The sequence below is a fragment of the Odocoileus virginianus genome, chromosome 14 (assembly GCF_023699985.2).
Source record: "Odocoileus virginianus isolate 20LAN1187 ecotype Illinois chromosome 14, Ovbor_1.2, whole genome shotgun sequence".
Taxonomy (NCBI): Eukaryota; Metazoa; Chordata; class Mammalia; order Artiodactyla; family Cervidae; genus Odocoileus; species Odocoileus virginianus.
This window is the reverse complement of record NC_069687.1, coordinates 51,409,681-51,422,557: the sequence shown is the minus strand read 5'-3', so window position 1 is coordinate 51,422,557 and position 12,877 is coordinate 51,409,681. Positions and strand designations below refer to the sequence as shown.

The 12,877-nt window shown below is 32.7% G+C and overlaps 1 protein-coding gene across 1 annotated transcript in view; it reads right to left on the bottom strand.

The window, feature by feature from the left end:
• IPO11 (importin 11) overlaps positions 1–12,877 on the bottom strand; it is a 196,246-nt gene that overhangs the window by 137,753 nt on the left and 45,616 nt on the right. Inside the window, exons 7-11 of the mRNA XM_020879101.2 lie at positions 9,306–9,364; positions 5,257–5,305; positions 3,761–3,831; positions 1,955–2,147; positions 916–1,068 (exon numbers count right to left, since the gene is read on the bottom strand). Of these exons, the coding sequence (XP_020734760.1) occupies positions 916–1,068; positions 1,955–2,147; positions 3,761–3,831; positions 5,257–5,305; positions 9,306–9,364 (525 nt within the window). The remainder of the gene's footprint in view (positions 1–915; positions 1,069–1,954; positions 2,148–3,760; positions 3,832–5,256; positions 5,306–9,305; positions 9,365–12,877) is intronic.

The window sequence follows — 12,877 nt, the reverse complement described above, 5'->3', positions numbered from 1 at the left end:
CCGCTGCGGCCACCGAGCCCTCCCGCTAGGGCCACCGAGCCCTCCCGCTAGGACCACCGAGCCCTCCCGCTAGGGCCACCGAGCCCTCCCGCTGCGGCCACCGAGCCCTCCCGCTAGGACCACCGAGCCCTCATGCTAGGACCACCGAGCCTTCCCGCTAGGACCACCGAGCCCTCATGCTAGGACCACCGAGCCCTCCCGCTACGGCCACCGAGCCCTCCCGCTGCGGCCACCGAGCCCTCCCGCTAGGACCACCGAGCCCTCCCGCTAGGACCACCGAGCCCTCCCGCTAGGACCACCGAGCCCTCCCGCTAGAACCACTGAAGTCCACGTGCTCTACAGCCCACGCTCCACAACAAGGGACGTCACCCCAGTGAGAAGCCCATGCACCGCAACCAGAGAAGAACCCACCAAAAGTAAAATAATAAATAAAATTATATTTTAAAAAAGATCTCCTATAGAAATATATTAATCATCTAAAAATTAATTTTAAATTAAAATATCTTAAATAGGTAATCCATTCAGCAATTTAGAAATTTTCATCTCCGAACTACTTCCTGAAGTAAAAATGTCTACAAATAAAAAATAATAAACAATGAACCACAGAGTAGAAAGTGATCTGATAACAGAGAAAGACAGTTAATTTTATATTTTTGTTTTAAACTATGATATAACCCTAAAAAATTTTATCTTTTTGGAAAAAATTCTATATAGTTGCACAAGTAATTCATTTTCTGCTTCTCAATTTGTAATAATGACTAATAAAGAGAGGATAAACTAACTTTTGAAAGTTATATTCTCAGAACAAAAGCACTACATTAAAATACAATGTTATTATATCTATCATCAAATAAATGATATCTACTGATGAAAGGGAGGAAAAATTCATGCAAAAACTGAAAAACTGATACTTACTAAAGCCTTCTGGATCTTCTTCCCACATTGTCAGCTCTTCTTCAGTTAACAGAAAATAATGAGAGACTAATCTTCTACATATCTCTGTCAAAGTAGGATATGTGAAGAATGCCATCTTAATCTTATGAGCTTCCAGAGTTTCAGGGCTGCTATCTAGAAAAATAAAATTTCCAAGTTAATTATACAGATAAGCATTCTACCAATGCTGGATAGTGAAACAAATAAATTTAAGAATACCTTCTAAATAGTGGTATATAAATTTTCATTTGTATTATAGACATATCTCAAAGATGCTCTTGCTTTTATTTATACCACACACACATCAGTCTTGCTTCTGTCTTACCACTACAGCTGGTACATTTCCATCCTATATTATCACATCATATTGAAGTGACTTACCTATATGTCTCTCTCTCTCTCTTCTACAAGACATTCTCATTCATTGTGATAAACACACACATGAATCAACTCCAAACAGAGTTGACTCCTGAACTTTCTGAGTCCATTTACACTCAGATATTTTTCAACAGTAAATACTAAACTACAGTATAGATGGTCTAGGGTTGGCTGAATTCCCCAGATGCACAGGAACAGTGAATACGGATGGCCAGCTATAAGTTATACTCATTAACCCCTGTGTTGTTCAAGGGTCAACTGCAATATAACAGTTTAACTTATTCTAGAAGCAACTTTAACCTGCCTAGAATCATTTTATCTAAGGTCAAAAGAAAACTGTACAAATAAATACAGTCTACAAACGAGCTATAGCGGTTACTGGAGTACTTAATTCTTAAAAGACCCTAGGCTTCAACTGAAGTTCTACTGTTACAAAAGACAGTAGTTTACTAAATGCACTGTATGATTTATAAAAGCTGGCATTTATATACCAAAAGTTCTAATCCTTATCTCTATTTCATGTCCCAGCAATAGTTCATTTCTCAGACTTAAATGAACTTCAAAAAACTTACATAAAAATATCAATTACTTCACACTAAGATTAAAATAAGGAAATGAAAAAAAACTACCAGGAAAGCATTACCTTCAAAATTTTTGGATGGCTTATAAGCATAATTTTTGACAATCATCTTAATAAGATTCATGCACTGGACAATGAATCGTTCAAATGTAACACCTTCACCAACTTCTGTAAACACATAGCTTACAGAAAATTCCAGTGATCTCTGAATTAGAGGAGTAAATGAAAAGGGATGCTGATCCAAGAAGTCCAAAAGCTATAAAGAAAAAAATTTAATTTATTTTCTTCAAATTCACACAGGAATATAATCATTCATAGGTACATCTAATAGCTGGTAATAAACACTTAGCAAGTTTGGAACCTTGGTGGGAAGTCCAGTTTCACATGTAATATACTTCCTGGGGTATATCATACAATGTGAAAAAAATCAGATTGTATCTCATCACCTGAACTTTCTATTATTTCTACTTCAAGATTCAAAATAAACTTACTTCATACTTAATTTGATATCAATCAGCAAATGTGATACCAAAAGTACAAGAAAGGCCTTTAAAAAATAATAAAGGCAAATAATAAAAAATGTATCCTGCATCAACTGCATCTCAATGTATCAAATAGTTGATGAGAGAGATTTCTTCTATATAGAAGAATTCCAGCTAATAAATGTAAAAGGAATAATTAATAGAATTAGAATGCCATTATTTTGCAACCCCTATTCAAACAAAAGATCTAAGCTATGATCATCAATGGCTGCTAGAATCAAGGGAAAGGCTGTTGAAGAATTTAATAACTCAATAAACAATTTAAAGCAATCAGATGTTGTGCATCTCCTGATGTGATGCAATAGGAAATACACAGCATCACCCATAAAATAGTCTTGTCATTGTCACCCTACTCTATTCCCCCCATCATTAAAAAAAAAAAAAAAGAAAAGTCTGAATGTGATCAAGTTTCTTATCTAACTAGAAATTTCTAAGAAATATGGGAGAAGGTGTATAGAAACAAAGGAATATGTTAACACATTCTAGTTGGAGGCACATGTAAAATGTTCCAATTTCAAAAGCTTTAATAAAGTCATGAGATCATAAACATGAATTTCATTAATTATTACTTTTTTATTTGGCCATGCCATGTGGCATATGGGATCTTAGTTCTCCACCCAAGGACTGAACCCCCATCCTCTGCATTGGAAGGGATTCTTAACCACTGAACCACCAGGAAAGTTCCCTCACAAATTGTTTTATAGTTGGTTTTTTGAAAAAGGATTCAGTAGTGCCGGTTCTCTTTTTTTTTTCTTGTTACTTATTTGTTGAGGTAACAGATAATTTCCTGTAGAGTTTTCCATGTTGTGGATTTGGCTGTCTATATCCATTAATTTTTTTATAAAATAATTTTATGTGAAATATATACATATTGCCTCAGACAGTGCACCCATATGATTCTATTCAAAAGATATGTGATATTAATGATGATAAACTGTCATTATGAACATACTGATTTTTTGCTATTATCTATTGTAACATGTTACCTGCTTTATGTTGTGCTGCACTATCTTTTTTTATCTCTGCTTTTTCCAGTGGGTTTGAGAATAATGAGACTTAGAGAAATCAACTTCTCTTTTGGAACTGATTTTTTTACATCCAGGTGACTTATATATTATGATATATGGTATATATAAATTTAATTATTATATGCCTTCTAAAGGTGTTAAGATACAAAGGGCTTTTTTAGCTTTCCTGTACACAGTAAGAAAATGTTACTTTAACACTGAATCGAAAATGTATGCTTAAAAAACATCACTTTCTTCACTAAATTCAAATATCTATATTTCATTTGAGAAAACATAATTAAGATTAAAAAAAAACTTACCACTTTAGTAAAAAGAATGATGGTCTTTTCCAGTCTATCTCTACATACATTATCTGTACCTATACTTCTACCTATTAAAAATACATTTCACATATTAGTACAAGTTTATAACATTCTATAAATTTACAACCAAGACAATGACAAAACTTTTTACAAAAATATCATCAGATATGTTTTTATACATTTCACATTATGAATTCATGAGTGTGCACCCCCTACTCTAAATAAATAAATAAGTAAACCATAAAAAAATTAAGTTTTTAGAAAGCAATACTTAGGCTTACACTTGACACAGAAATGCTCAGTGCCATATTTCATAAAATTAATCCTAAAACACTAACTGAGCCCATTTCATAGTAAAAATGTAGCAATTTTACCTGTAACATCATGTTATCACAGTTAAAATACTTTTCAAATAACATCAATAAAAACAAAGAATTCAAAGATTAACATACTTATTTTTCCTATATCTTCTAAAAATTTTCTTCTGATCATTTCATTGGTATAATTAATTTTTGTACTTTAAGAATAATGTCCATCAGCTCATTAACTATTCTGCTCCCTAATTATACACCTCATACTCTGTCTCATCAATTATGTCATTCTTCTCTCCTAGACAGACTTCTATTCTTTTGTTTTAGTCCCCCATGGGGAAAACCAGAGAAAAATGACTACTTTTAAGGGGAAAAAACCCCCCAAAAAAACATATGAGCTTTTATAGTATCTGGCAACAGACTCAACAATGATTCTACTAAACTGAAAGTGACTGACAAAACAATCAGCGACTCCCTAAGAGTAAATACACTAAGGTATATTCTCAGGGTACTAAGTCTCCAAACACACTCGCACATAAAAAACACACACATACATGTTATACATATGTGTGTGCAAGAATGCACATATACGTGTGTATCCTGTGTGGTGTGTGTGCATTCTGAGAAAAGGTGCTTATAATCATAGGGAAGAGAAAAGGATAACAGATCACCAGCATAATACAACACAAATGTAAATAGTAAATTCTTCCATATGGGGTAGCAGATTCTAGAAAGGGTTCTACAGGTAGGTCAGTAATGGTTAGCAGACCAGGGATTTACACAGTGAAAGTACCATTTAAGGATATTTATATCAAACAGATATACTAAATGTACTAAAAGAAACAGAATCAACAAAATGTCTAAACAGCATTTGGTATAGGGCCTACACTCAATGATGATTTGCTAAACATACTACTGTTGTGGGTGTCTGCAGGGAACAGAGTAGTAATAGCAGAAATGGAGAAGACGGAATTGATACAAAATATATTTCTTTAGAAAAAAGCTTCTTCAATACTTAGGACAAGACAGGTATATGAAGACATAGCTGAGCTTCCAATTTAATTTTAGATAATTAATTATCAGGATATAAGATTTCAGCCCCCTGAGATTTGCATGTGCCAAACAGAAGCTACTAATGAATAAGGATTCTATAGTAAAAACTACTATCATGGAAGTACTTACTGCATTCCAAAAATTGTTTTAAACGTTCAAATATTCCATGTAAAAAACCCTAGAAAAGAACAACATTTTTGAAGGGTTTCAATTTAATCTGTTGTAAGAATTTACCATACACTTTCTCAGGGAAACTAAAATATACCTATCATATCATATTAAAAAGTTAAAATTAGATAAAGTAAAAATCATTCTATTACTATAATAATGCCTCCAATCTTCCACAAGAAAATAATAGTATTTCATCTCCTCAGTGTCTCACTTCAATAATCTAAATCACTTTGCAATAAATAAAACATTATTTATTAAGTATTCTATTTCACTAAATATCCTCTATTCCTCTTACTGTTTTATTTTTTTCCATAGGCCTTATAACCCCCTGACATAATTAGTCTCCTCCACCTAAAATGTCAGATCCTTAAGATTCAAGAACTTTGCCTGTTTGCTTTGCTCTATCCCAGAATCCAGGAATGGTATGTAGCAATAATAAGTATTCCTAATATGAACAAATGGTATCAACTATTTGTGGCAGAGGTTTTCAATCTCAAGTATTAAATTACATTAGCCTTCAGAGACCAGAGAAGGCAAGAATCACCATTTACCATATGGGTCCAAAACACCTTTTACTATATTTTTTTAAGACATGTTATAAAAACTTTGCAGAAATAAATATAAAGGGGTACTGAAAAAAAAACTTTACTAAAATGTTTAAGAATTTAAATATCACAGACTTTTTGTATAAATAAATTTTTGTGTATAAACATCATAAAAGATGTCACATGTCCTTTCAGCAAATGAGATGGTCCAGGTTTTTGTCACAAAATACTATACATTTTCCTGATGAATGACTGACTAGAACAGAATGTTGTTATTTCTTCTTTGAAATACAGAGATATATTGCTCACTCATCAATTCTTGAGTTTGAGCCAATTCACCTAAGATGTCATCACCTGAAGTCACAGAGGCTAAAACTCCACTTAGACAGTTTCACTATCACCATTGGGGTCTAGGGGGCTGCTACCAGTTTCTTAAACAGTATCCATCTTCGGATTCATGTAAATATCATGAAACATTTTCCTCTGTCAATTTTCATCTCTCAGTCATTTTGAGCAGAAAATGAAAAACTGAATTATCAGCTATGTTAAATGAAAGCTAATAGCAAAGAGATAGTGTTTGTGGTCTTCTTTTATACCTTCCCGAAAGATGACGCAACACATTAGATAACATAGTAAGAAAACCTCAGGACAACAACCAGTTTCACTACTGCTTCATCCTCTGGCTATCTCGTCATTCGCTCATTTCCATACTACTTCTATCTTTTTAAAACACGGTTGAGAATAAATTATATGCAATGATAATTAACAATAAAGTAATTTCTAGGATGATGAAATAGCAGAATTTTCAATATAGGAAAAATAAAATCACCAAGATCCCATACATATGTTAAATTTATACAGAAGCTCAATGCAATAGTCCCATACAGTAGCTACAAGACAGAAGGAATTTTATTCTATTTTCTTTTAAACAAAATTAGTGCATCAGTCAGGGTTCTCTAAAGAGAGCAGAAACTTACGAAGGACATCAATTTTAGTAAGTTCATCAAGAGGATCAGGAATTTATAGAATTGGTACAACTGACTAATCCAAATAAACCAAGTAACTTGACTAATGTTATATAATAATAAGAACCTCTTAAAATAATCATCAAATGGCAATTTACGAAACAGTTTAATTAGTTGCTGAACTCATTTCAAAAATCATTCTCTCTCATAATCCTCACAACATCCAATGGGATATGTACTGTTATTTCATCATCATATTGCAAAAAAAGGAAACTCAGTACTAAGGAAGATACTCTGAGGCCATGTTATCATGAAAAGACCAAGCCAAGATTCAAAGCCAAATCTGCCTGCCTCCAGAAACCCAAATCTCACCACTAGTATACAGTACTTCTTAAGTATCATTTATACTCCATCTTTAAGATCTTTATGCTATTTGAAATGTTGTCCATAATTTGTTAAAATTCTATTCTTATTTACAACTAATCAATAATACCACAATACAGCAGGTATAACTGAACAGGAGCTGACATACAGCTTCTGAGACAAAAGAAAGACACAAGGAAAAGCCAAAGGCTCACAAAATATGGAGAGTATCAATTGACAACTATTATTCTAATTTATAGAAATGTGATTCATATCAGTTTATTTACACTGAGGAAAAATTGATAAACATATTCAATATTTTACTTTTATGATACTCAGAATATTATATATAATTACCGAGTCTTCTGATATATTTCTACCATATCACACAGTCATTCACTTAAATAACTACTGAGCATTTTTATACAGCAGATATTATCCCAAGCTCTGGAGTGAAGAATGAACAAAAGTCTCTGCATTCATCGAACTTACATTTCTCATGAGGGCACTGAGGGAGCTGTCAAACTGGTTTCTAGAAAATGGTTTTTGATAACATGGCAATAAACATAAATACTGGGTTGGCCAAAAGCTGTTACAGAAAAACAGGAACGAACTTTCTGGCCAACCAAAATATTTAGATCTATCAGTACTGAAAACTGGGGTTGGTTTTCATGTATCTTCAGGTAAGTTGGTAATATACATCAGCATTATAAACGTGGATATACTTTAACCTAACATTTCCATTTCTAGGAATTTATCCTAGAGATCACTAGAAAAGTACACAATGACATATGCACCCAAATGTTCATTTTAATATTATTTCTCAACAGTTAAAAACTGGAAACAAACTACATGTCATCAAGAGATTACTGGGCAGGAAAATTACAGAAACTCTATGATTAATTTTATTATTATTTTTTTAAATTGCATACCAATAGTAGTTGTATTTAGCATAAAATCATTAAAAACATGATATATAACAATATTATTGACATGTGAAAAATATCCACAATGCACTAAGTTTAAGAAAAAGCAAGGAAGGAAACAACATGGAGGTCTCATTCATATAAAACTGAGGAAGACAGAAAGTATATCTGAAATAATATGTTTATAATATTATAAAGGAAACTTAGAACTGTTAGCATGGTAAGTTCTTAAATGATTTATTATTTTCTACTTCCTCTTCTGAGTTTTTTAACTTTAAAAAAACAATATTTTATAGAAAAAAACTGTATTCACATTATAATGATGTATATTAGCAGTTTTTAATTCTTTTAACAATAGAACCATTATTTCAAGCAAAATCTTACAGAAATACAAACTAAAGTTCAAAAAAATAAAAGTGTGACTCTGATCAAATGTAAATGTAGTAGGACAAACCCAAAGAACCAATTAAATATACTTTTTCCAAGCTTCCTGTGCCGCCCTGCAGGCAATTCACAGAGTAACATTCTAGCTGACCTAAACTCACTGTGAAAGCTAATATAGATTTGAACAAGTATGATACAATTCCATTTTGTTCAGGAATAAAATATATGCATCTATACATTTTTGCATATAGAAAAAGTAGATGCCATGACACGAAAATGAGTATACTGCAAAATTTTTGGGGCTTATCAATGGAGTTTTCCTCTCATATATATATTTTTATAATTGATTACAAAGAACAAATATAAATGTTATGATTCAAGAGAAAAATACCTCACTTTAAGTATATAAAAATAGACAAAGGAAAATACCAAGAATATAACTCAATCTACACTGACCCTAGTAATGTTATCGTAGCATTCAAATTCCTAAGAGTTCACTTGATTTCAAATTCAAATAAACACTCTCAATGTACCATGGCATCTTGAGAACCATCCTAGTTCTAGTTCCTCCCTTTCACATAATAGTTGCTTTGATGTATTTTCTGTATGTCTGAAAACAGACCACAAGTCTAAAAGTATAGTATAACATATATAAAATGGTAAAAAAAAAAAAAAAAAAAGAAGAAAAAGAAGAAATTAAGTGGTCACTTAATAAAAAAACTTTTAAATGAATGCCAAGTAAAAAGAATAAGCTTTATAACATGCAGGAAATACCAGGCACTTTTCCAAAGTTACAAAAAAAATAAATGACTTCTTTTACTTACCATCACCTCCATGTTCTTATGAGGTTCCACAAATCCATTAACAGTTAACTTACGCAGCACTGAAAAGTAAAATCAGGCTTTACTCATACCTTATTTTTTCATATTTTTCCCTATTAAAATCATAATCATAAAAGACTCAGAATCACAAAGCCTCGTCAAGCTTGGATAAAGAAAGGTAACTCCTGGTCACTGGCTTGTCCCCAAGTGGGAAAGATGGAACGAAAGCCAGGTTATTGTGTCTCTAAAGCAGTATTCTTCTCACTTGTAAGTACTCATGTTTCTAAAGCCATATCGCAAATTTTAGTTCAATTTACATAATTATTAGTACTTCTCACTTGCAATAATATCTATAGGTTGAAGTTGAGAAGGTTATTTCTATTCCATAAAGTATGACTCAACAGTGATGAAAAAGCTTCATTCAGTTTTAAAGTACATTAATGAAAATATAATATCTCCAAAAGGGATAAAAAGATTAAACTCTATTCCAAATCTGGAACAGACTACAGTGCTCAATTACAAGCATCACATTTTATGAGTAAACTGATATACATGGGAAGATAAGCAGGATAACAGATTTGAAGTCAGATCTAGATTTAGAAATCCTAGCTCGTGTCTTAAATTTTGGGCATTCCTCATTTATTATTTTACACTCCTCATTTATAAAATGTGGTTACACAGATAATAAAGAAGACGTGATATATATGGAGTACTATTCAGACATGAAGAATAATGACATTTAGCCATTTGCAACAATATGGATAGACCTGGAGGGTATTATGCTTAGTGAAATAAGTCAGACAGAAAAAGACAAATACTGTATATTACCACTTATATGTACAATATGAAAAATAAAACAAATCAGGGAATACAACAAACAAGAAACTCAGAAATACAAACTAGTGATTGCCAGTGGGGAAAGAAAAGGGGGTAGGCACAATAGGGCTAGGGGATTAAGAGGAACAAACTATTATATATGAAATAAGTTACAAGAATATATTATACAGAATAGGAAATATAGCCCATATTGCATAACATCCTCAAACGGAATATAAACTATAAAAATTCTGAATCACTATGTTGAATAGCTGAAACAAATACTGTAAATCAACTATAAAAAAAATTTAAGGTAGTTATAAATCCTATATCATAAGGTTAACAAAGGATTCAATAGTGCAACACATGCAAAACACCTAGCAGAATTTAGTAATAACCAGCATGATAGCAGCATCAGACTATCACTTTACACTATCAAGTTTAAAGTCACTTCACTTTAAGAAAGCAACTTTATAAATCACATTGCTTTCTATATAACTCAAGAGTCAGTGTTCATGAGGTGAAGTGTAAAGGCAGTGTAACCCACATACCTACAGTCAATTAATCTTCAAAGAAGGCAAGAATATACACTGAAGAAAGGACAGTCTCTTTAACAAGTGGTGTTGGGAAAGCTGGACAGCTGCACATAAATCAATGAAGCTACAATGCTCTCTTATACCATACACAAAAATAAACTCAAAATAGCTTAAAGACTTAAACATACAACACCATAAACCTCCCAGAAGAGAACATAGGCAAAATATTCTTTGACATAAACCATACCAGTGTTTTCTTAGGTCAGTCTCCCAAGGCCATAGAAATAAAAGAAAAAATCAATTAATGCGACCTAATCAAACTTACAAGTTTTTGCACAGCAAAGAAAACCATAAACAAGATGAAAAGGCAAACTACAGACAAGGAGAAAATGTTTGCAAATGGTGCAACTAAGAAGGGCTTAATTTCCAAAATATACAAACAACTCTTATAACTCATATATAACTCAAAAACAAAAACAACAAATGACCCAATCAAAAAATGGGCAGAAGACCTAAATAGACAGATGACCAATGGGCACATGAAAAAAAGATGCTCAACATCACTAATTATTAGAGAAATGAAAATCATAACTACAATAAGGTACCACAGCAGTCAGAATGGCCATGATTAAAAAGCCTACACATAATAAATGCTAGAGAAGGTGTGGAGAAGAGGGAACCCTCACACACTGTTGGTGGTATATAAACTGGTACAGTCACTATGGAGAACAATATGGAGGTTCCTTAAAAAACGAGAGTTGCCATATGATCCAGCAATCCCACTCCTGGGCATACAGCTAGAGAAAACTCTAATTCAAAAAGATACATGTGCCACAATGTTCATAGCAGCACTATTTACAATAGCCAAAACATGGAATCAACCTTCAGGATAGATTATAGTTAGGGTTACATCCATTTATGTCCACCAATAGGAAAATGGAGAAAGACACGTGTGTGTGTGTGTGTGTGTGTGTGTGTATACATACATATATATATATATACATATACATACATACAATGCACACACACATATACATACATACAATGGAATACTACTCAGCCATAAAAAGAATAACGCCACTGGCAGCAACATGGATGGACCTAGAGTCTATCAAACTAAGTGAAGTCAGAAAGAGAAAGACAAATACCATGTGATACCACTTTGTATGTGGAATCTAAAGTATGACACAAATGAACTTATTTACAAAACAGAAACGATTCACAAATACAGAAAACACACTTACAGTTACCAAGGGAAAAGGACTTGGAGGGAGGATAAATTAGGAGTTTTGGATTAGCAGATAAAAACTACTATATATAAAATAGATAAACAATAAGGTTCTACTGTATAAAACAGGGAACTATATTCAATATAATAAACTGTAATGGAAAATATATAAAAATAATACACATGTATAACTGAGTCACTTTGCTGTATACCAGAAACTAATACATTATAAATCTATATTTTAATTAAAAAACAATATGAAAGCAGTGTATTAAAATTAAATTTATAATGCAAATGTCTAAATACCTTTGGTTTCATACTATCAATTGCATACAACTCAAGTTACTGTATCATAACAGGAGAGAATAGGGTTTAAGTAGAATCCCTTATTCTGGACAAGATCTTTTCCATCACAGGACCTCGGTCTACACTATCTGGGACAGTCTTTTCTTTCTCCTTTTATCACCCAGTCAGCTTCCATTTATCCTTTATGATTTTGGTTCAAACATTACTTTCTCAGGGAAGTCTTTTCTGACCATATTATCAACCATCATAACATTGTAAAGCCCTATCACAGATGTCATTTTACATGTATTTGCACCATCATTTTATTATGTCTGTCTCCTCGGTGCCAAGCACCTACCTATAAATATGGTGTATGAAATAAAGAACACAGTCATGTCTAAAAGATACTATGCACAGGTATAAAGGCAAAGATGACATGCGACAAAAGCTCTAGTCCTTAGTACATTTAAGTCATGAAAGGATAGACATTCATACCTGGACAGACGAGTATTTTAAAGTAAAGTGCTATGAGATTTCCCCAGGTCAGGATGCCTTAGAAATGCAAGTGAGTACCTAAGACCTTGAGATGCTGAGGTGCTGAAAAGCTTAGAGCATGCTAATATAGATTAGTATGGCAACATTTGTGTCAGGAGCTAGACTTTGAAGTCAGACAAGAAAACTCTACAATCAAAAGGATTCATGAAAAATTC